General features: G+C 47.2%; 3 protein-coding genes across 8 annotated transcripts in view; 2 read left to right on the top strand and 1 right to left on the bottom strand.

Moving 5' to 3' along the window:
* The window catches only part of LTBP2 (latent transforming growth factor beta binding protein 2), a 125,143-nt gene extending 118,028 nt beyond the window's left edge, over positions 1-7,115 (top strand). Inside the window, exons 32-39 of the mRNA XM_011981580.1 lie at positions 90-281; positions 402-485; positions 1,227-1,355; positions 1,676-1,813; positions 1,896-2,063; positions 2,349-2,630; positions 3,695-3,844; positions 4,254-7,115. Coding sequence (XP_011836970.1) covers positions 90-281; positions 402-485; positions 1,227-1,355; positions 1,676-1,813; positions 1,896-2,063; positions 2,349-2,630; positions 3,695-3,844; positions 4,254-4,399 — 1,289 coding nt within the window. The 3' untranslated portion in view covers positions 4,400-7,115. The remainder of the gene's footprint in view (positions 1-89; positions 282-401; positions 486-1,226; positions 1,356-1,675; positions 1,814-1,895; positions 2,064-2,348; positions 2,631-3,694; positions 3,845-4,253) is intronic.
* Positions 7,116-8,274: 1,159 nt separating this feature from the next.
* ISCA2 (iron-sulfur cluster assembly 2) lies at positions 8,275-11,894 on the bottom strand. 3 transcript variants are annotated; one of them, XR_001006257.1, is made up of 5 exons: positions 11,775-11,893; positions 11,471-11,573; positions 11,234-11,349; positions 10,281-10,797; positions 8,275-8,287 (listed from the first exon to the last, which is right to left on the bottom strand). XR_001006257.1 is itself a non-coding variant. In XM_011981521.1 (4 exons), the coding sequence occupies exons 1-4, from the start codon at positions 11,843-11,845 to the stop codon at positions 10,623-10,625; spliced, it is 465 nt and encodes a 154-aa protein (XP_011836911.1). In that variant the 5' UTR covers positions 11,846-11,894; the 3' UTR covers positions 10,149-10,622. The 3 variants fall into 3 exon arrangements, 2 of the variants coding, with proteins under 2 accessions (XP_011836912.1, XP_011836911.1); XM_011981521.1 differs by lacking the exon at positions 8,275-8,287 and having other exon boundaries at positions 10,149-10,797; positions 11,775-11,894; XM_011981522.1 differs by lacking the exons at positions 8,275-8,287; positions 11,234-11,349 and having other exon boundaries at positions 9,238-10,797; positions 11,775-11,894.
* The window catches only part of NPC2 (Niemann-Pick disease, type C2), an 18,786-nt gene continuing 11,216 nt past the window's right edge, over positions 11,602-19,171 (top strand). For 2 of the 4 annotated variants that reach the window (XM_011981523.1, XM_011981525.1), the window contains exon 1: positions 12,144-12,424. In XM_011981523.1, coding sequence (XP_011836913.1) covers positions 12,343-12,424 — 82 coding nt within the window. In that variant the 5' untranslated portion in view covers positions 12,144-12,342. Of the gene's footprint in view, positions 12,049-12,105; positions 12,425-19,171 lie in introns of those variants that run through there. The other 2 variants (XM_011981524.1, XM_011981526.1) reach the window with 2 other exon arrangements.

Raw genomic sequence — 19,171 nt, 5'->3', positions numbered from 1 at the left:
ACAAATGTTAAATTTAAGAAATAAAGTGAAGGACTATTGACCCCTCAGAGGGTCATGAACAGACAGTAATAAGCATCTGTCACGCACAGGTCAGAGTATCCCTGAGGCCCCAACGGGGGACCATGCCCCGGCCCCCATCCGCATGGACTGCTACTCTGGGCAGAATGGCCATGCGCCCTGCTCCAGCGTCCTGGGCCAGAACACCACGCAGGCCGAATGCTGCTGCACCCAGGGCGCTAGCTGGGGAGAAGCCTGTGACCTCTGCCCGTCTGAGGACTCAGGTAAGGCCCAAGAGTTCCAGATCCTCGAAGGGTCAGCTCTGCAAGGTGACATGGAAAGAAGGGCAGAGAGGAAGGGGGCAAGGCCCTCCCCGCTCTGAGCTGAAGCACCTCTCTACATAGCTGAATTCAGCGAGATCTGCCCGAGTGGAAAAGGCTACATTCCTGTGGAAGGAGCCTGGACGTTTGGACAGACCATGTACACAGGTAACCTCCTGCTCCATCCTTTGTCCCAAACTCCATTCACCTGAATGGGCCCTAGCCTGCTCCTCCACAGGGTTCCTGGGGAAGTTCTGCATCCAACCCTGGCCTCCCAGGTTGCCTCCACCTTTTCTGTCCCAGGGCTGACTCCCTGCAGAATGTTAGCTGGAAGTTCTGACCCAAGCTGCTCTTGGAGTGTCCACATGAGCCTCACCTCAGTTTCCCTACTCTCCCAAGGCTGCACCTCCAGAAACAAACTATGATGCCTTGACTAACTGTCACCCCCAGCCACGTGTGGGCACAGGGACAGAGTGGAGAGCACTGCCCTGGAGGCCAGAGGCTGCGCTCATCTCCCTGGCCGCACTGATGAGGCCGGACACTCTGGGGAACCCACACTCACAGTAGGATGGTCCAGGTACTGCGCCCCTCAGCACCCTAGTCCTGAAGTAGTCCTGAGAAGGAAATGATGGAGACAGAGATCGCCTTCCTTGGGTGCTGGCTACGCGCTGCGCACTTTTTTGAGCACCTCACACATATTAACACCTTTTCATCCTTATTACAACTCTAAGAGGTTAAGGAGCATGTAGGAACCAGAGGCAAGGCAAACTTAAGCAACTTGCCCAAAGCCACCCAGCTAGTAAGTGGCAGAGCTGGGATTCAAACCCAGCCTGGCTTTGGATTCCCTGCTCTAGGTACCCCTCATACTGCCTCTCACCTTCTTCTCACCTCAGCTCTGCCCTTCCACAGATGCAGATGAGTGTGTGATATTCGGGCCTGGTCTCTGCCCGAACGGCCGGTGCCTCAACACTGTGCCTGGCTATGTCTGCCTGTGCAATCCCGGCTTCCACTACGATGCTTCCCACAGGAAGTGTGAGGGTGAGGACACACATGATCCCTGCCCCACCCCAGGCCCACAGCTGAATAATGGCCCACCCAGCCCCTGCCAGCCAGTCCCATTATTGCTGAGAGTCTCCCTTCCTAGGGAGGCTGCCCACTGCAGCAGGCTGGTCCCAGGTGAAGGAGCTCTGGGCTGTCAGAGATTGTCCCCAGGGAGGGGCCTTCCAGGCTGGGCTGGGTTGAGGGGAGGGAGGCAGGGCACTAACTCTTCATTATCAGTGATAGGAAAACCCCCTTCCCTGAGGGTGGCCAGTGGACAGGCCACTTTGGCATCGCCCCACCCTTTCCTGCCTCCCCAGATCATGATGAGTGCCAGGACCTGGCCTGTGAGAATGGCGAGTGCGTCAACACGGAGGGCTCCTTCCACTGCTTCTGCAGCCCCCCGCTCACCCTGGACCTCAGCCAGCAGCGCTGCATGAACAGCACCAGCAGCACGGGTGAGTGGGCCTGAGCGTGGGGCAGCAGGAGAAGGGGACCTGGGCTGGGGGGCTCATGTGCCTCCGTGCCCTGTGCCACCAGAGGACCTCCCTGATCACGACATCCACATGGACGTCTGCTGGAAAAAAGTCACCAATGATGTATGCAGTGAACCCCTGCGTGGGCACCGCACCACCTACACGGAATGCTGCTGCCAGGACGGCGAGGCCTGGAGCCAGCAGTGTGCTCTGTGTCCCCCCAGGAGCTCTGGTGAGGGGGAGCAAAGGGGAGACCTTGCAGGGCTGGGCCAGGCCCCAGGGAGGGGGATGCCCTCACCTTGGAAGGGGGATCTAGAAAGAAGTAGCAGAGCAATCAGGCCATGTCTTCCATCCCTGCTGTTTGGGGACAAAGTAGGGCAGTGGAGAGGTGGGGAGAGGAATGTTGCCAGGATCTCCCAGAGGGTACCAGTCCTTGCATGCTCCCAGAGACAAAGCCAACCAGGCTTTAGCTGGCAGGAGCTGGAACCTGGCTCCCTCTCTCCCTCCTCCCTGACAGAGGTCTATGCTCAGCTGTGCAACGTGGCTCGCATTGAGGCAGAGCGGGAGGCCGGGGTCCACTTCCGGCCAGGCTATGAGTATGGCCCTGGGCCTGATGACCTGCACTACAGCATCTATGGCCCAGACGGGGCCCCCTTCTACAACTACCTGGGCCCTGAAGACACCGTGCCTGAGCCTGCCTTCCCCAACACAGCCGGCCACCCAGGGGACCGCACACCCATCCTTGAGTCTCCTTTGCAGCCCTCAGAACTCCAGCCCCACTACGTGGCCAGCCATCCAGGTCTGTGTTGCTGCAAAAATGGGGAAGAGGTGGGCACCAAAGCTGTTTCACTTCCATCTCCTCCACCTGCTAGTCATATTGCCAGCAGGGTGAGGACTGGCAAGGGGAAAGACACACCAAGCCAGAGGTCCCCGTTCACAGCTCGCTCGAGACAAGTACATACGCCCAGGTCCGACCCTAACAACTCTGTCATGAACTATCACAGGGACACAAAAAGGTACAGGACACTGCCCCTATCCCAACCAACCTACAAGCTTCCTGTGGGGACTGAGAGCCAGAGAAAGCTGTTCGCTGCAGTCTTTTTCTCCCTCCACGCCACCTACAGGCTGCAGAAGAACCTGCTCTAAGGACACCCAGCATTCACACTTGTGACCTGAAATGTGGATTAAGGTTTTCTAAGGACTTTAAAGGCCTACTGTGATGACTCGGTTTGTGAATGGTGCGATCCAAACACTCAGGCCTTGGAGTCTAATGAGGAAGTCAGGCCTAGCACTGTGCAATGCACACAGTATCCACCATAGGCAAAGCTATCACATCAAACTAAGACCATACCGCTGGGCAGGGTGGGGCATTTTCCATGGGGTGAAGGGGTGCTTAGAGAGTGAAGAGGGTTAGGGAGATCTGGTCGACTTTTTGCTTTGTGTTGAGCGAGACCCCTCTGCTACCAATTGTTCCCCACTCCCCAAAACACAGTGTGAAGATTTAAACAAAACACCTCACCCCATCCCCACGTCCAAACCCAAAAACTATGTAACAACACACTCCCCCACCCACCGAATCCCAGCAGGAGCCGGGCACTGTGGAAGCAGCAAGTCTCAGCCTCCCTGGAGCCCTCATTTAAAGCCCAGAGCACCTCTCCCCATCTAAAATGACACACACTTTTTTTTTCCCAAGAGTACTGCCTTTTGTTCTAGCATCTTTCCATGAGATTTTATTATCCTTTCTGCCCCCACCCCCAAAGTTCCACAGGGGCATTCTTTGTCCAGGAGGGCGAGGGTCCCAGCATTAGGGAGAGTCTGGACACAGGCCTCAGCCTCCTTCTCTCTCTGATTCCCTCCTCCCAGAGGCCCCAGCCGGCTTCGAAGGGCTTCAGGCAGAGGAGTGCGGCATCCTGAACGGCTGTGAGAATGGCCGCTGTGTGCGCGTGCGGGAGGGCTACACCTGCGACTGTTTTGAGGGCTTCCAGCTGGATGCGGCCCACATGGCCTGCGTAGGTGAGTAGAATTCTGATGGAGCAATCAGGCTGGCCCACTGCCCACAGAGACGCCTGAACTCAGGAAGGCTACAAGAGCCACTGCTGCCTCCTAGTGGCGCTTTCTGCATCAGGCTGGGAGGGAAGAAAGCACCAAAGGAAGGTCTAATTGTGTGCTTTAGAAAGCCGCTTCCGTGCAGGTTCCCAGACAAAAGGCAAAGACAAGAGAGCACGGTCTTGGGCATGGTATCAGCTTGCTGCCCCCTGCTTTGTCCTTGAGTTGCTTGGTTTTGGGAAGTGACTTCAGCCTCTGGCTGTCACACTTAGGGTTTCACTCCAGGACAGGGGCCAGGACTTAGTAACCAGAGGGGTAGAGGCAGCCAGCAGAGGCACTTGGGCTCCCTACAGCTCTCTCCTTTGTTTCCTCTTAGATGTGAATGAGTGTGATGACTTGAACGGGCCTGCTGTGCTCTGTGTCCACGGTTACTGCGAGAACACAGAGGGCTCCTACCGCTGCCACTGCTCCCCGGGATATGTGGCCGAGGCAGGCCCCCCCCACTGCACTGCCAAGGAGTAGCAGTCAGTGGTCAGTGTGGCAACTACTTGGAAATGGCCTCCAGTCACAGGCAGGGGCCTTGAGGATGATTTCCTAGCTGGGAAGACACTGCGACATCAGGCCAGAGGTTCCCAATCAGCCTTGCCTGCTTTCATCTCTCCCAGCTTAGCCTCTGGCTGTAAGCTTCGGTCACTGCCTCCATGCCCTTGCTTGGCTCAAGCACCACCAATCACTTTATGCTTCAGCCACCGCATGAGGCCTTGTCCACCACCTTTCCTGGCCTTGCTATTGGATGCTTAACAAAGGATGGCCCTCATCCACCCTCCCAAGCTGTGCAAGCATGCAAGGCCCTGTGGCCTCACACTGCAGACACCCCTTTCCAGCCACAATCCACCATCATCCTGATGATCCCACAACTGGGACAGAGGCTACATCTGCCCTAGGGAGGTCCTTCAAAATCTGTGGAGCAAGAAAGGATTTGGGGAAGCTTGGGGACTGACTCCAGTGCCTCCCAAGAACCATCACCACCACTCAGCCAATCTGTTCTGGGCCCTGATTTTGCCGCACCTCCAACCTGTAGCCCATTCTCTGACCCCAAGGAGTGGCAGAAGATCCCTTCACTCAGAGAAGCAAGACTGATATTAGCTTGTTGAGTGTAAGAGACACAAATGAAGAACAAAGACCTGGGGAAAGCAGCAAGAGGACATTATGAAAAATATGTGGAGTTGATAAGAAAGGGGAGCCAAGGCTTTATATGTCTAAAGAAAATATTCAGTAGCTGTAAACATTCAAAATCCGCCCAGTGATAGCCCTTGTGCACCAGCAGCAAGGGCTGCCACGGGACAGAGGACCCATCTACAAAGACCTCTGTTACATAAACACTGCTTCTTACAGGAAACAAACCTCTTCTGGGCTCTCCTTTTGTGAAAACCAGTTTGATGTGCTAAAAGTAAAAAGTCTATTTTCTAGTGTGGTCTTGTTCAGAAGAAGCCAGATTTCCAATATTGTTTTTCCCCTCTACTCAGAAGCCCCTGCCCCTTCCCTTCAGAAAATGATGGCAGGCATTCCTCTGAGTTTACAAGCAGAGACTCACACCAACCCAAACTAGCTGGGAGTTCAGAACCATGGTGGAATAAAGAAATGTACATCTGGTCTCTTCTGTTCTTGTTTTTATTTCATATCAAATCAAATTTCTTTACCATGTTGGCTAAGTCTAAATATTAGAGACAAAGCTGTGCCTACTCCCTGGCCAGCTCTGCTGATAGCCTATGATAGATTCCAATGGGAAATTACTCTTTACTACTAAAAGACAAGGAAAGCTCTGACTTTGCACTTCTCTGATGAATGGCAATGTAAATGAACAAGGCTCCATGTGACTGGAGCATGGAAGTGAATGCTGCTTTCTTAATTTAATCTGCCCTAGCCTACCTGCTCCTCTGATTATTAGCCATCACATAACTTATTGAATGCTTGCCATGTGCCAGGCACTGTGCTGAGTGCCATACATACATTTCATTTAATTATCCAATAATCCTACTTACTATTTATTCTCAATTTACAGGTGAGGAAACTGAGACACAGAAAGCTTAAATAATTTGCTCTATGTCCCTATACTAATTGAGATGTCTTCAGCAGACAAAACTAAATCACTCTTACGCATGTAAAAATATTCTTTCACTCATAATAAAAGAAATGCAACTTAAAATCATACTGAGATCCTTTTTAAAACTGTCAGATTGGCAAATATCAAAAAGCTTGTTAAGACTCCTAGCTGGCAAGCATGTGGGAAATAGGCACTCTCATAATAGCTGCCAGAAGTACATATTGAAGAGGACAATATGGCAATGCCCTTCAAAATTATAAAAGCACTAATTCTTTGATCCAGTAATTTCCACTTCTAGGAACTTAACCTTCAGATATATTTTCACCAGATATAAAATGACATGTAAGAAGTTATTACTGCATCATTTGTAATAGCAAAAGATTAGAAACAATTAATTGCTATGGAACCCTTAAAAAAGGTGGCTGTAAATTCCTTAAGAAAGATATCCAAAACAAATTAAGGGAAAAAGGGGGTTGCATAACAGCGTGTAACATAACACTGTCTGTCTAAAGAATGGGGAAAGAGAAGCAGTTGTCTGTTCACCTCATCCTTGCCACTTCGCCTTATACCTCACCATTCAGAGAACTTCTTACCATCCCCCAAATATATCCTGCTGGCACTACACCTTCATAACTGCTGTTCCCACTGCCCCCACAACACTCCAATCTTCGCCTTCCTGCCCAACCTTGAGATATTGCATGTATGTGTACATATTTCCTTTGTTTAAAACACAAATAGCATACTATGCATGCTGTTCTGCACTTTGCTTTTTTTTTTTTTTTTGGCTTTATACTTGCAAGTAGAGCTGCCTCATTTCATTTTATAGCTGTATACTATTCCATTGAATGGATAAACCATTAATTTATTTAATCGGTCCCTTACTGACAGACATTTCCATTGTTTTCTTTTGCTATAAATAATGCTGTAATGAATATTCTTGTGCATATTTCACATTAATTTATGGGATTATATCTGCAGGATAAATTCTTAGAAACAATGGTGGTTTGTGGGAAGGATGACAGGGTGGATAGGTACAGGATTGGGAGACTTTTCACTGTATCTCCTTTTGTATTCTTTTGAATTTTGTACCATATGTATCACCTATTCAAAAAAAATAAAATATTTTTAAATACAGTTGCTGGCCACAGATTGCTTAAATGCTCCCTCTCTTTATATATTTATCTGACTATAATTTACAACTAAAGCCAGGTGCTAATTATGTCAAAATTCCATAACACAAATTTCTGTTAGGCAGCCCTGTGGCATTTTTATGAAGAATGGCAGATATGGATTTTAAAAGAGCAATCATAAACATCAGTGCTAGATATGAAGAAAAATAGAAGAGATTCCTTCCTTTCAGACAAACATGCAGTGAACAGTGTTAGGCCCTGCCCAAAGCCGGCTGCACATTAGCTTCTGTACCATCATGATCAGCGCTGCCCACTTCCCTATACCAGGTTGATCCTACCAAATGCCACCCCTGCACTCTAATGCTTTATAACAAACGACAAAAGAACAGAGCTCGATTCTCAGAAGTTATAGAAAGAAGAGTCTTCCTGAACACCTACTTTAGTAGTCCTTCCTAATCTTTTACTTCCCAACTTCTTTTCTCCTACTCCTTATAATCAGTCAACATTCTCATACCAAGAAACTATGGGTGGGCCAGGCAGGGTGGCTTGCACCTGCAATACTGGCACTTTGGGAGGCTGAGGCAGGAGGATTGCTTGAGCCCAGGAGTTCGAGACTCCTGTGCAACATGGTGAAACCCCATCTCTACAAAAAATTCAAAAAGTAGCTGGGCTTGGTGGTGTGGCCTGTAGTCCTAGCTACTTGCAGGGGCTGAGGTGGGAGGATTGTTTGAGCCTGGGAGGTAGAGGCTGCACCTCTGCACTCCAGCCTAGGAGACAGATTGAGACCCTACCTCAAAAAAAAAAAAAAAAAGAAAAGAAACAAAACTAAGAGTGGATGGGACATATAATTTACATACCGTTGGTCACTGTCATCACATAACTGAAGTATGGTACCACAATAAGATCTGGGCATTGACCAAGAGACCTTCTCTTTGAAAAACAACATTAAGTTCATTCACAATATAAAGCAGATTTAGAGCTCCCTTGACTTTGGTTCTTACCTGATGCCCCAGCACTGGCTTGCATAAAAAGTTAATGCCAATTCTGCAACAAATAGGCCTTGACAACTCCCCTCCAAAGAATGGGAAGGCATAAGATCTTCCAACTGAACCTGGAAGAGTACAAAGTTTTCCTAAATGAATGTGCAGTGAGCAAAATTTGTGAAAATGACTTTTACTGGCCACCAAGAAGACACATCTGGTCAGAAAGGGCCTGCAGCAGATCCTAAACCCATTTTACCATGTATACTGTTTATTCTCAACAAACTGCCCAGTGGCCCCGATGCTATCATTCCCCCATGCTCTGTGTTCTTAAGTCACCACCCTCCAATGGAGACTTATTGCTGCCACTTCTGGTTTCCCCATGAAGCTTTCTCAGTGTGAAGTAACATGATTTTTCCCAAATCCGCCTTTTTTGTTTGTTTGAGATGGAGTCTCACTCTGCCATCTAGGCTGGAGTCCAGTGGTGCAATCTTGGCTCACTGCAACCTCTGCCTCCTGGGTTCAAGTGATTCTCCTGCCTCAGTCTCCCGAGTAGCTGGGATTACAGGTGTCCGCCACCCAGTTAAATTTTGTATCTTTAGTAGAGATGGGGTTTCACCATGTTGCCCAGGCTGGTCTCAAACTCCTGACCTCAGATGATCCGCCTGCCTTGGCCTCCCAAAGTGCTGGGATTACAGGCGTGAGCCACCATGCCTAGCCCCAAATCTGCCTTTTTCTAAACATAAAATTCCAATTCTCCCATTAACAGTAGATGCTCACATATAAGCTTCTGCATTCTAAGGGACTCTGTTTCTGCCTAGTGGACCACTGTAATTTCATCGATTGATTTAGCAACAAAAGCTATTCTGCTTCTGCTCAAGAATTTTAAAAACCACCAAATCAATAAATAACCCACAAAAATATTCTTAAAGAATAGATTCTAATGTTTAAAATGTAGCAAAATCTTTTTAAGGAGGATGAAAGGACAGGTAGTCCGAACTGAAACCCTATCAGACGCAGGTACTGGCAGCACTGTCTTGGTCATGTGTGCACACAGATGCTCCCATGGTATGCTGCTTTCTGCCTCCTTCCATCGGCTCTAAGAAATGTACTCAGGCTTCTGAGTGTCCCTGTCTCTCCTCTAACTCCTAGGTTTTGCCATGCTGGAAATGTATCTAAGTTTCTGTCTCAGATATTTTTTAAACTCTATTTCCATTTTTTTAAACAGTAAATTCTTACTAAATGACCTTAATTCCAATCCAGTGCAGAAATGCAAGTCTTTGCTGTAACAAACTTCTAGGCTCCCAAGCAAAAGATGGATTTAACCAGTAGCTCTTCCAGAATCAACTTGGTTGTAGTTTCTCCAACATCAGTATTAATAAATCATTCGGTGCGGTGATGGTGATGGATTTTCTTTCACTGTCTGTCCACACAGCTCCGCAGCACTGGAATAGGATTATTTCAAGCTCCAAATCCTATTTAAGTGCCACACCTACACAAGTACTTTAATTCACTAGAATTTGTGATTTTAAAAGCTGTTTGGTGACCCTAGAGTTGCCAAGATCAGCAAATAAAAATATAGGATGCCTAATTTTGAATTTCAAATAGTAATTTTTTAGTATATGCAATATTTGAGACATAGGCATACTAAAAAATTAATTACCTGAAATTCAAATTTAACTGGGCATCCTACATTTCATCTGGCAATCCAATCTAAAAAAGGTTCCTAAGAATCTATTACCTATAACGATAAAGAGATCACTTCTTGCTGTGCATGAGACCAGAGCCATTTTACAACAGAAGGCAGGTGAAGCAACATATCCTAAAAAGATTCAGTCATTAAATTGTCACAGAATCTTAAAATGTCTCTATGAGTAGGGAGGCTATTTTTGAAACAATTCAGTATCAGTGAGGGTTTGGTCCAAGTTTTCTGGGCAATGGGCTCTTGGTTTTATGACTCCTAGCAGATCCACGAGTATGAGAGTAAAATGTATCTGTCCCATCAAATAGGAAGTGTCGAATGGGCTGCATAGACAATAAAGAAAAGTGGCACATACTGGCAGGGTGAAATGAAAAAGAGAACATTTCATTTACTTTTCTTATCCTCTAATAACGGTGTCCAAGCTACCCGACCTGTGATCCTGATCCACAACACAATAAGAACTTTCTTTAAAATGAAGCTTTTATACATAGCTATCCACATATATACAAGCAGCTCTTAAGGCCAGATAATTTAATTCCAAATTTTAGAGCCATGGAAGCTCTACAGATTATACGGAGTTTCAACCAGTGATTAAATCTGAGGTAACAGCATCTGGAGGCTCAGCCTTAGCACTGAGGGGAGTTGGAGGGAAAAATTAAGCCAAAGTCTTCACGTTCTGAAAATAATAGTGGCAAAACACAACACTCCTGGACTGTGGGAAATAAAATTGAGAGGGACATGATTAGAAGGAAACCTCTAGAATTCTACTAATTCCAGGTTCTTCAAATTGGTACAACTGGTGACAATCTCAGAGTCACCAGTCATCGCATCACAGTTTGATAGAGAAGGAAGACCCACAGGAGCAGCCTTGCTGTGCTTGAGGATTGTTCAACACTTGAAATGAGCTTCGGATCAGTTCTTGGCTGAAGTCCACCTGGGCCCCTTTCACGAAGGCCAAGCTATCAGAGTCAACCACCACTCTTGCCCCACCCTGTTCAAATACCCTGAAAAGACAGGAGGAAAGTATTAACGAGTATCTCAAACACAAAAAAGACACTCCCTGAGCCCAGAGGTGCACACCGTCTGTTTTCTAAAGTACAGAGGGAGCTTCCCGATTACCTTTAACACGTGCTGATTTTCTTTTAGGCAAAAATGATTCAATGGAATAAATACTGCGAAAAGTTTAGGGACTTAAGCCTGGAATCTAATCCGGCCTGACTTTCTACCGACTACCCAATGGACCTGGGCAGGCCAATTTTGCTCCTATAACTTAGTTATTTTGATTCAGGACAACAAACCTTCACGGCATCCTCACTGTGAGACGGGCGGTGTTAACCATCCCAAGTAAACCCTTTAAATTTGGAATAAAAGTGCACCTTAAACTATACACACTTTTATCCCTCCTGTACCTCCTTTGGGAACCCATCCCTTCCTCCTTGCCTGTCGTCGGGGTTGATAACTGTATCCAGTGAAAATTTGTATTGGAATCCGGAGCATCCACCTCCCTCCACCTGCAGCCTGAGGAACTCTGACCCCTCGGTGATTTCCAGAAGCCTCTGAAATGCAGGAAGGGGGATCAGGAATAGCGGGCAACGGGAGTTAAAGGGCTGAGTGAAGAGCAGTTCCCGCTGCTCCCGCCAATCGCCTGGGTACCGCGCCCCGCGTCCGGCCTTCTACCTGGACGCAGCTGTCCGTGAGGCGGATCTGCCCTTCGCCGGCTTCGGGGCTGGAGGACGACGCTTCCCGACGCGCCTGGAGTCCCAGGGAGGCCGCGAGGAGCCTGCGCGCAAGGGAGGGTAAGCCCGGGGGCAGAAGGGGCACCTGACAACCCTTGACCTGGAGCGCCTCACGCTAAACCTGGTGACCCCCACCTGGACGGCCTCCCACCAAACCCTCACCTCCCCCACAGGCCTTGGTTTCCCATTTGTTCTAGAGGCGCAGAACCAAACACCCTTTCCAGGTGCCTTTCTAGTCTTGATACCTGCCCCTTGGCCAGGGAGTGACCGCTCTCTGCGTCGCGGCCGTTAGGGACAACCCCCGGGCGGCAGCCATCTTCCTCCACAAGCTCCGCCCCGCGCGTCTCCCCCGTTTCTCGCCCTGAGCCTCGGGAGGCAGGGAGAACGAACAGGAGGCCGGGCCCTCACGGAGGCCCCGCCCCCAACATACCTATTGGGTAGTGAGGGAGGAGAAGGTGCCTGATTGGCTAGAAATGCTCCCGACGGCAGCCGCGGGGACGCACCCATGAAGCCGGGGAGGTGCTCTAAAGGGAAGGAACGGGGCGAGGAGGAGTAAGGTGGGGCGGGGCGGAGGTGGGTCTGGGCGGGTCAGGCCTCTGAGGGGACGGCATGGGCGGAGACTGCAGGCTTCTGGGCCCGAGAGAGCTGGAGTTGGCTCCCGGAGCCGGGGGCGGGGCGCGGGCGGGCCTCGGCCGTGGTTACTGGTGACAGGTCGCCTGACTGGGCTCCTCCCCGGGCCCGCCCCCACAGGTTTGTCTTGTGACCGCGGGCGGCCGCCGCTTCTTTCCAGAGCTTGGAACTTCGTTATCCACGATGCGTTTCCTGGCTGCTACATTCCTGCTCCTGGCGCTCAGCACCGCCGCCCAGGCCGAACCCGTGCAGTTCAAGGACTGCGGTGAGCCCGCGGCCCGCCCAAGGTTCCCGCGCCCTCTGCGGAAGCCCCCGCTGGATCCCTGCGCTGAGACCCCTGGGGCTGGGCTGGGCGGATCCCTCGGGCAGCCAGGCTGAGCCTTGGACCCTAACTGGAGTGGGCTGGGTCGGGGAGAAGGCGCCGGCCTCCAGGAAACCCGATCGCACACAACTTTGTCTTTTTCTTAGAACGCATGTTTTGGGGTTCCTAGGAACTCCAGGAGGTGGGCCTTTTGCTGAAGTTTCCTAAAGTTTGTAGGGCTGACAACAGAAGGGCTGTATCCAGCGCTGGTGGAGGGGTGGAGCACAGAACTTCTTTTTATTTATGCTTTATCTTGGAATCCCGCCCTCCCCCTTCCAGCTCCCTTTGCTTTTCTTTTAATTTCCTTTTTGCTGACAAGTCAAAAGTCAATTCCCCTTTTTCATCATTTATTGTTACAAATAGGACTTCCTTTGGCCTTTGGTATCTTGTGATTCTTAATCAGTTTTTTCTTGTATAAATCTCATTGTGTCTCTAACCACAGCTTGTGACACATAACTCCCTCTCGCCGCTGTGGTTGCAATCTTTGTTGGAAAATACAACAGGTGGTGGAAATTCTGAGTGCCTTCATTGAGTCGAGTCTATAGAATTGTCGGAACAGAACTCGAGCAAATTTGTTCAGAGGTGGAGGTAGAGGGATACAACTGTCAATGAAAGAGGCATGAAACTGATTTTGTAAGATCTGTGAGTGGAAAGGAAGCACGGAGATCGTATAATCAATCATTGAATTCCAGGGATGTTGGGTAGCCTACCTAAAGTCACGCAGCAGAATAGGGAACTAGGGTTAAGTGTAACCGGCCAATGGGTTCACCTTGCCCACTGCCTAGACAGAGCGGATTTATCAAGATGGGATTTGCAATGGCGAAAAGAGTATTTCACGCAGAGCTGGCTGTGCGGGAGACCGGGGTTTTATTGTTACTCAAATCAGTCTCCCAGCATTCAGATCTGGGTTTTATTGTTACTCAAATCAGTTTCCAGCACTCGGGGATCAGAGTTTTTAAGGATAATTTGGCTGGTATGGGCTCGGAAAGTGGGGAGTGCTGATTGGTCAGATTGAAGATAAAATCATAGGGGGTCGAAGTGAGTTCTTGCTGACCTCTGGGTGGTGTCATTTGCTGCATCGGAATGCAGGATCTGCAGAATATCTCAAGCTACTGACCTTAGGTTTTACAATAGTGATATTATTACCATGAGCAATTTGGGGAGGTTCAGACTCTTGCAGCCAGAGGCTGCGTGGCCCCTAAACTGTGATATCTAAACTCGTAGCTGATTTGTTAGTCCTACAAAGGCAGACTGCTCCCCAGGCAAGAAGGGGTTTTTCAGGAAAGGGCTATTATCCATTTCGTTTCAGAGTTTAAATTATAAATTCCTCTCCAAGACTAGTTCAGCCTACATCCAGGAATGAACAGTTTAGAGGTTAGAAGGAAGATGGGATAGGTGAGTTCTCATCTCTTTCACTGACATAATTGCCTAAGGATTTTTGCAAGGGTGGTTTCATAAGTGTGCTGCTTTACATCCAGTGCCCAGGTAATAGTAACTGCTCAATGAAATGTGTTGAAAACATAGATGGAATACTTTTTCCCCTATGTCATAAAAATTCATGTTGACAAAAGCAAAGTTGAGGATTAGGGGACAGGATTGATTAAGGATTAGACTGCTGGCTGATTAACACTTAAATGCTATTCCATTGATTTAGGAGACTGGCACTTGAAAGCTATTATTGCTTCAAATTACTGCCTTTCCCTCCATTAAACTTAGTAGCCTGCGTTTGGATGAAGACACTATTAATTTTAATAATTCATTCCAGCCAGGCATGGTGGCTCACGCCTGTAATCCCAGCACTTTGGGAGGCCGAGGCGGACGGATCATGAGGTCAAGAGATTGAGAGCATCCTGGCCGACATGGTGAAACCCCATCTGTACTAAAAATACAAAAATTAGCTGGGTGTGGTAGCGTGCACCTGTAGTCCCAGCTACTCCGGAGACTGAGGCAGGAGAATCGCTTGAACCCCAGAGGTGGAGGTTCCAGTGAGCCAAGATGATGCCACTGCACTCCAGCCTGGTGACACAGCGAGACTCTGTCTCAATAAAATAAAATAAAATAACTCATTCCATCCTCACAAGCTGTCTTACAGATGAGGAAAGTTAAGCACATAGAGTAACTTGCCCAAGATCTCACACCCAGTAAGTGGTAGGAAACAGTGGGTCTTTGTGAGCCACTTTGGGTTTCCAAAAAAAGAAGGGAAATAAATCCAGAAATTATTCTACTTATTTGAAAAAGCAGGAGTATGTGGGGAAAAGAAAGATATCAGACCGTTACTGTGTCTATATAGAAAGAAGTAGACATAAGAGACTCCATCTTGTTCTGTATTTGAGATGCTGTTAATCTGTGACCCTACCCCCAACCTTGTCCTTGCAAGAGACATGTGCTGTGGTGACTCAAGGTTTAAAGAATTTTGGGCTGTGCAGGGTGTGGTTTGTTAAAAAGGTGCCTGAAGGCAGCTTGCTGGTTAAAAGTCATCACCATCCTCTTAATCTCAAGTACCCAGGGACACGTACACTGCCAAAGGGACCTCTGCCTAGGAAAGCTAGGTATTGTCCAAGGTTTCTCCTCATGTGATAGTCTGAACTATGGCCTCATGGGAAGGGAAAGACCTGATCGTCCCCTAGCCTGACACCCGTGAAGGGTCTGTGCTGAGGAGCACTAGTATAAGAGGAAAGAAGGCCTCTTGGCAGTTGAGATAGAGAAAAGCATCTGTCTCCTGCCCGTCCCTGGGCAATGGAACATCTCGGTGTAAAATCCACGTTCTGTTTGGTGAGAAAGGAGAAAACCGCCTTAGGGCGAAAGGTGGGACTTGCTAGCGCAATGCTGCTCTTTATGCACTAAAAAGGTTTATGGAGATATTTACATATGCATATCAAGGCACAGCACTTTTCCTTAAACTTATGTCACAGAGATCTTTATTTACATGTCTTACTGCTGACCTTCTCCGTGTCTCGTTTCTTTTCTCAAGTCTCTTTCCACCTAACAAGAAACGCCCACAGGTGTAGAGTGGCAGGCCACCCCTTCAGGAGTACACCTATGGGAAGAAGTTTTTAAAGGGAAGAAGGGTTTCAGTTACAGATTTTTAATTTACTTTTGAATTGGGAAATATGATATAAAGACTTCAGTGCCCACATCAAAAGGTTTGTGTTCCACTCTACACCCACCTTGCCTGGCGTGGAATTTCCTCAAGTGAGAAAGGGGGCCAAGCAAACTAGTTTTGTAATGTTTGCTGGTTAGAACTGAGGAGTTTCTTCTATTGATACTGGAAGTCTGAGAACCTCTTGTCATCAGAAAACTGGATGAAAGAGCTATAAGTACTACCCTTTACTTACTTCCTACTAGATTATGTGACTCAGCCTTGAAAGAAGCAGGTGGAAGCTGGACATTGAAAGTCGTAACATTAACATTGATTTTCAATAGAGTGTTGATTGAAGTTCAGGATTTTTTTTCCCCCTGTTCACCGAAAATGGGTTGGAGTGGAAGAGAGTGCTTCTCCAACTGCTTTGGATGCTTAATAATGTGTGCAGTTTGAGAACTTTGCTATGATGGAGAAGCAAGCTGAGGGGTAAAGGACTGCAAGGTACTATTTACCAACCTAACTGGAGCAGTGTTGGTCAATGTGATGATAGAGTTAAAGAGACTGTTCCACCCAACGGCAGGTACAGGCAGCAAAGAACATCTACTTAGATTTCTCAGTTCATATCATACTTTTATAGTATTGAGCTAATCTGGTGACTGACTGCATAGCAGATAATGTACTCTCAACCTGCAGTTTGCCTCTGTCTTCATGCATTCTACTTTTGAGACAGAAAGAGTCCATCCTATTGGCTAGAAACATAATTTCTATCCATGAAGTATATTTGAGGTAAGAGGCCCAGCTTTTCTGTCAGAAGGGAACTTGCTAACCTACCCAGGAGCAGCTATTCTAGATTAAACTCATGAACTAAATCCAGATATGATAATAATAGTAAATATATGTATCACTATGTTCCAAACACTTACCTAAGATCTGTATTTGTGTTAACTTAGCTACTGTATTATCCCTAGAGAGGTTAAGTATCTTGCCTTGGGGCTATACAGTGAGTAGCAGAGATAGAGAGATTTCAAACCCAGGCATCAGAGTCTGCCTCTCAGCAATGATGGCTGAATGGCAGAACTTAACTTACCCTGTTACAGGCACCATTACCAGGCAGTTCACTTGCATGCCCTCCCATTCAACTGCCAAGTCTCTGGGGCAGGAGGAAATGCAATTTTTAAAGACTTTATTTAAACCTTTTTTGGTCAAGCATTTATTGTATACAAGTACTTTTGTCCTTGGTTAGACTGAGATTAAAATACACACACACACACACACACACACATACACTCTTATTTTAAGAACACAGGTTCCCACAATCGAGTATACATCTGTAGATTGCAGATGTGTGCTTAAAATCAGTTTTTGAAACTACTTAGAAACAACATGGGCAAGTCAGATGAATCCTATTTCTTTTTTTAAACTTTTTAATTTTGAAAAACTTCTATTTGTTTTGAGGATTTCCAGGGATAAATCCTATATCTGACTCTTTCTAGTACCTTCTTACGTCTCACCCTTATGTTTTCAACATATGCAGTATTTGCAAGTGTATCATTCCCAGCAGCTATATAGACCTAGGCCAAGTTAATATTTCAGAGGAAATGAAACCCAGACTCAGGTAGCAGTATTCTTCTTTAATGCAGCTGGCACTTCTGCCATCTTGGCTGTGTGAGTCAGTGCTATTTGGAGTTAAGTTTAACTTGTGTCTAAGCTTGTATTGAAACTATAAAGACCTTAACCTCTGTACTCCTCTTCATCCCCTTGATTCTTGGAAAAAATCCAGATCTTAACAACCTTAGTCAAGATTTAAGGTACTTCATGTTGTTTTTGGAGCCAAAATATTTCATGACTCATAAGTGGGCCTTAAAGAACAGGACTAAATCATTGAAGAAACTGCAGAAGTGCAGTGAAAATGGTACAGTTCCCAATTCAGAAGTGGGAGGTGGTTCCTCTCTTAAGGGTCATTCCTAGTTCAGAGATGGTAGGTGGTTCTTCTGTTTAAGGTCACTCCTCTGTTCAGTGTTAAGTAGTAGTTCCTCTTAAATTCCATAGTCCGCTTACTTGGAAATGAGTAGGCTTCTGGAATCAGTCTTATTTTATTTTATTTTTTGAGATGTAGTCTTGCTCTGTCACCCAGGCTGGAGTGCAGTGGCACAATCTCGACTCACTGCAACCTCTGCCTCCCAGGTTCAAGCGATTCTCCTGCCTCAGCCTCCTGAGTAGCTGGGACTACAGGGGCACACCACCACACCTGGTTAATTTTTGTATTTTTATTAGAGACGAGGTTTCACTGTTGGTCAGGCTGGTCTCGAACTCCTAACCTTGTGATCCTCCTTCCTTGGCCTCCCAAAGTGCTGGGATTACAGGCATGAGCCACCATGCCCAGCCTTGAATTAGCCTAATTTTAAAAGTCAAGACTGATATTCTGATACTTTTTATTGTTTTACCTATACCTTTAATAGTACTGCTTGTTTCTCTAGGAAGTCAAGTTGGGGTGAAAGAATGAAGGGATTCCAAGAAGACAAAATACTGGGCAAAGGATTTACCAGGAGTTTAGGAGAAAGGGTACAAAATGTGGATAGAAGGTACTTCATCACTGAAAATCACATAGAATATAGGGGTTGAACCTCTACGATAGAAAGAGAATCATGGTGAGGGGCAAAAAGGTGATGCTGAATTAAGAAACCTGAAGAGTTGAGTTTGAGCTGGACCTTCATCCAGAGTCCTCAAGTAGTTATCAGATGCGAATTTCCTTGGGGTGTCCTTCCATTCGTCACCATGGCTACATATTTAAAGCTTCCTTCAGGTTCAGGTGACAAGGGCTTCCAAGTCACATCCACCCATTGAGTCTTGAATCTGCCCCTTCCAGGCAATGTGACCTTGGACAAGTCTCAGTAATCTTTGCTCTTCTGGTTTCTAACCCCTAAACCAAGGATGATAAATCCCATTGTTGTGAGATGTTTTCTTTAGATGCCTCTGCTTTCCTTCATCCTTGCTACTCAAGGTACAATTTCCATAGGGTCCAAAAATGAATGATTCAGAAACTAAAAACTCTTCAAACCAGATTCAAGAAAGGTTCAGTCTGTTCTGGGATCTGGCAGACTTTCCAAGCAATAATAACAGACTTCCTCAATCAGTGTTTGTTCATGTAGAACTTGGGGTAGAAAGATGGTGTAATTCATTTTCTGATCTTCCTCCTTGGAGTTTCAGGCTCTACATTTGCTTTCTAGCTGTTTCTGCATAAAGTACCATTTTGGCTGTGTGCGGTGGCTCATGCCTGTAATCCCAGGACTTTGGGAGGCCAAAGTGGGCAAATTGCTTGAGCCCAGGAGTTTGAGACCAGCCTGGGCAACATGGTGAAACCCTGTCTCTACAAAACACAAAAATTAGCCGGGTGTGGTGGTGCATGCCTATTGTTCCAGCTGCTCAGGAGGATGAGGTAGGAGGATCACTTGAGCCTGGGAAGGTTGAGGCTGCAGTGAGCTGAGATCATGCCATTGCATCCAGCCTGGGTGACAGAGTGAGACCCTGTCTCAAAAAAAGAACAAAAAAACAAACCAAACCAAAAAAAA

This window comes from Mandrillus leucophaeus, unplaced genomic scaffold, assembly GCF_000951045.1.
Source record: "Mandrillus leucophaeus isolate KB7577 unplaced genomic scaffold, Mleu.le_1.0 Scaffold228, whole genome shotgun sequence".
In the NCBI taxonomy this organism is placed as follows: Eukaryota; Metazoa; Chordata; class Mammalia; order Primates; family Cercopithecidae; genus Mandrillus; species Mandrillus leucophaeus.
This window is presented reverse-complemented; position numbering and strand designations above follow the sequence as displayed.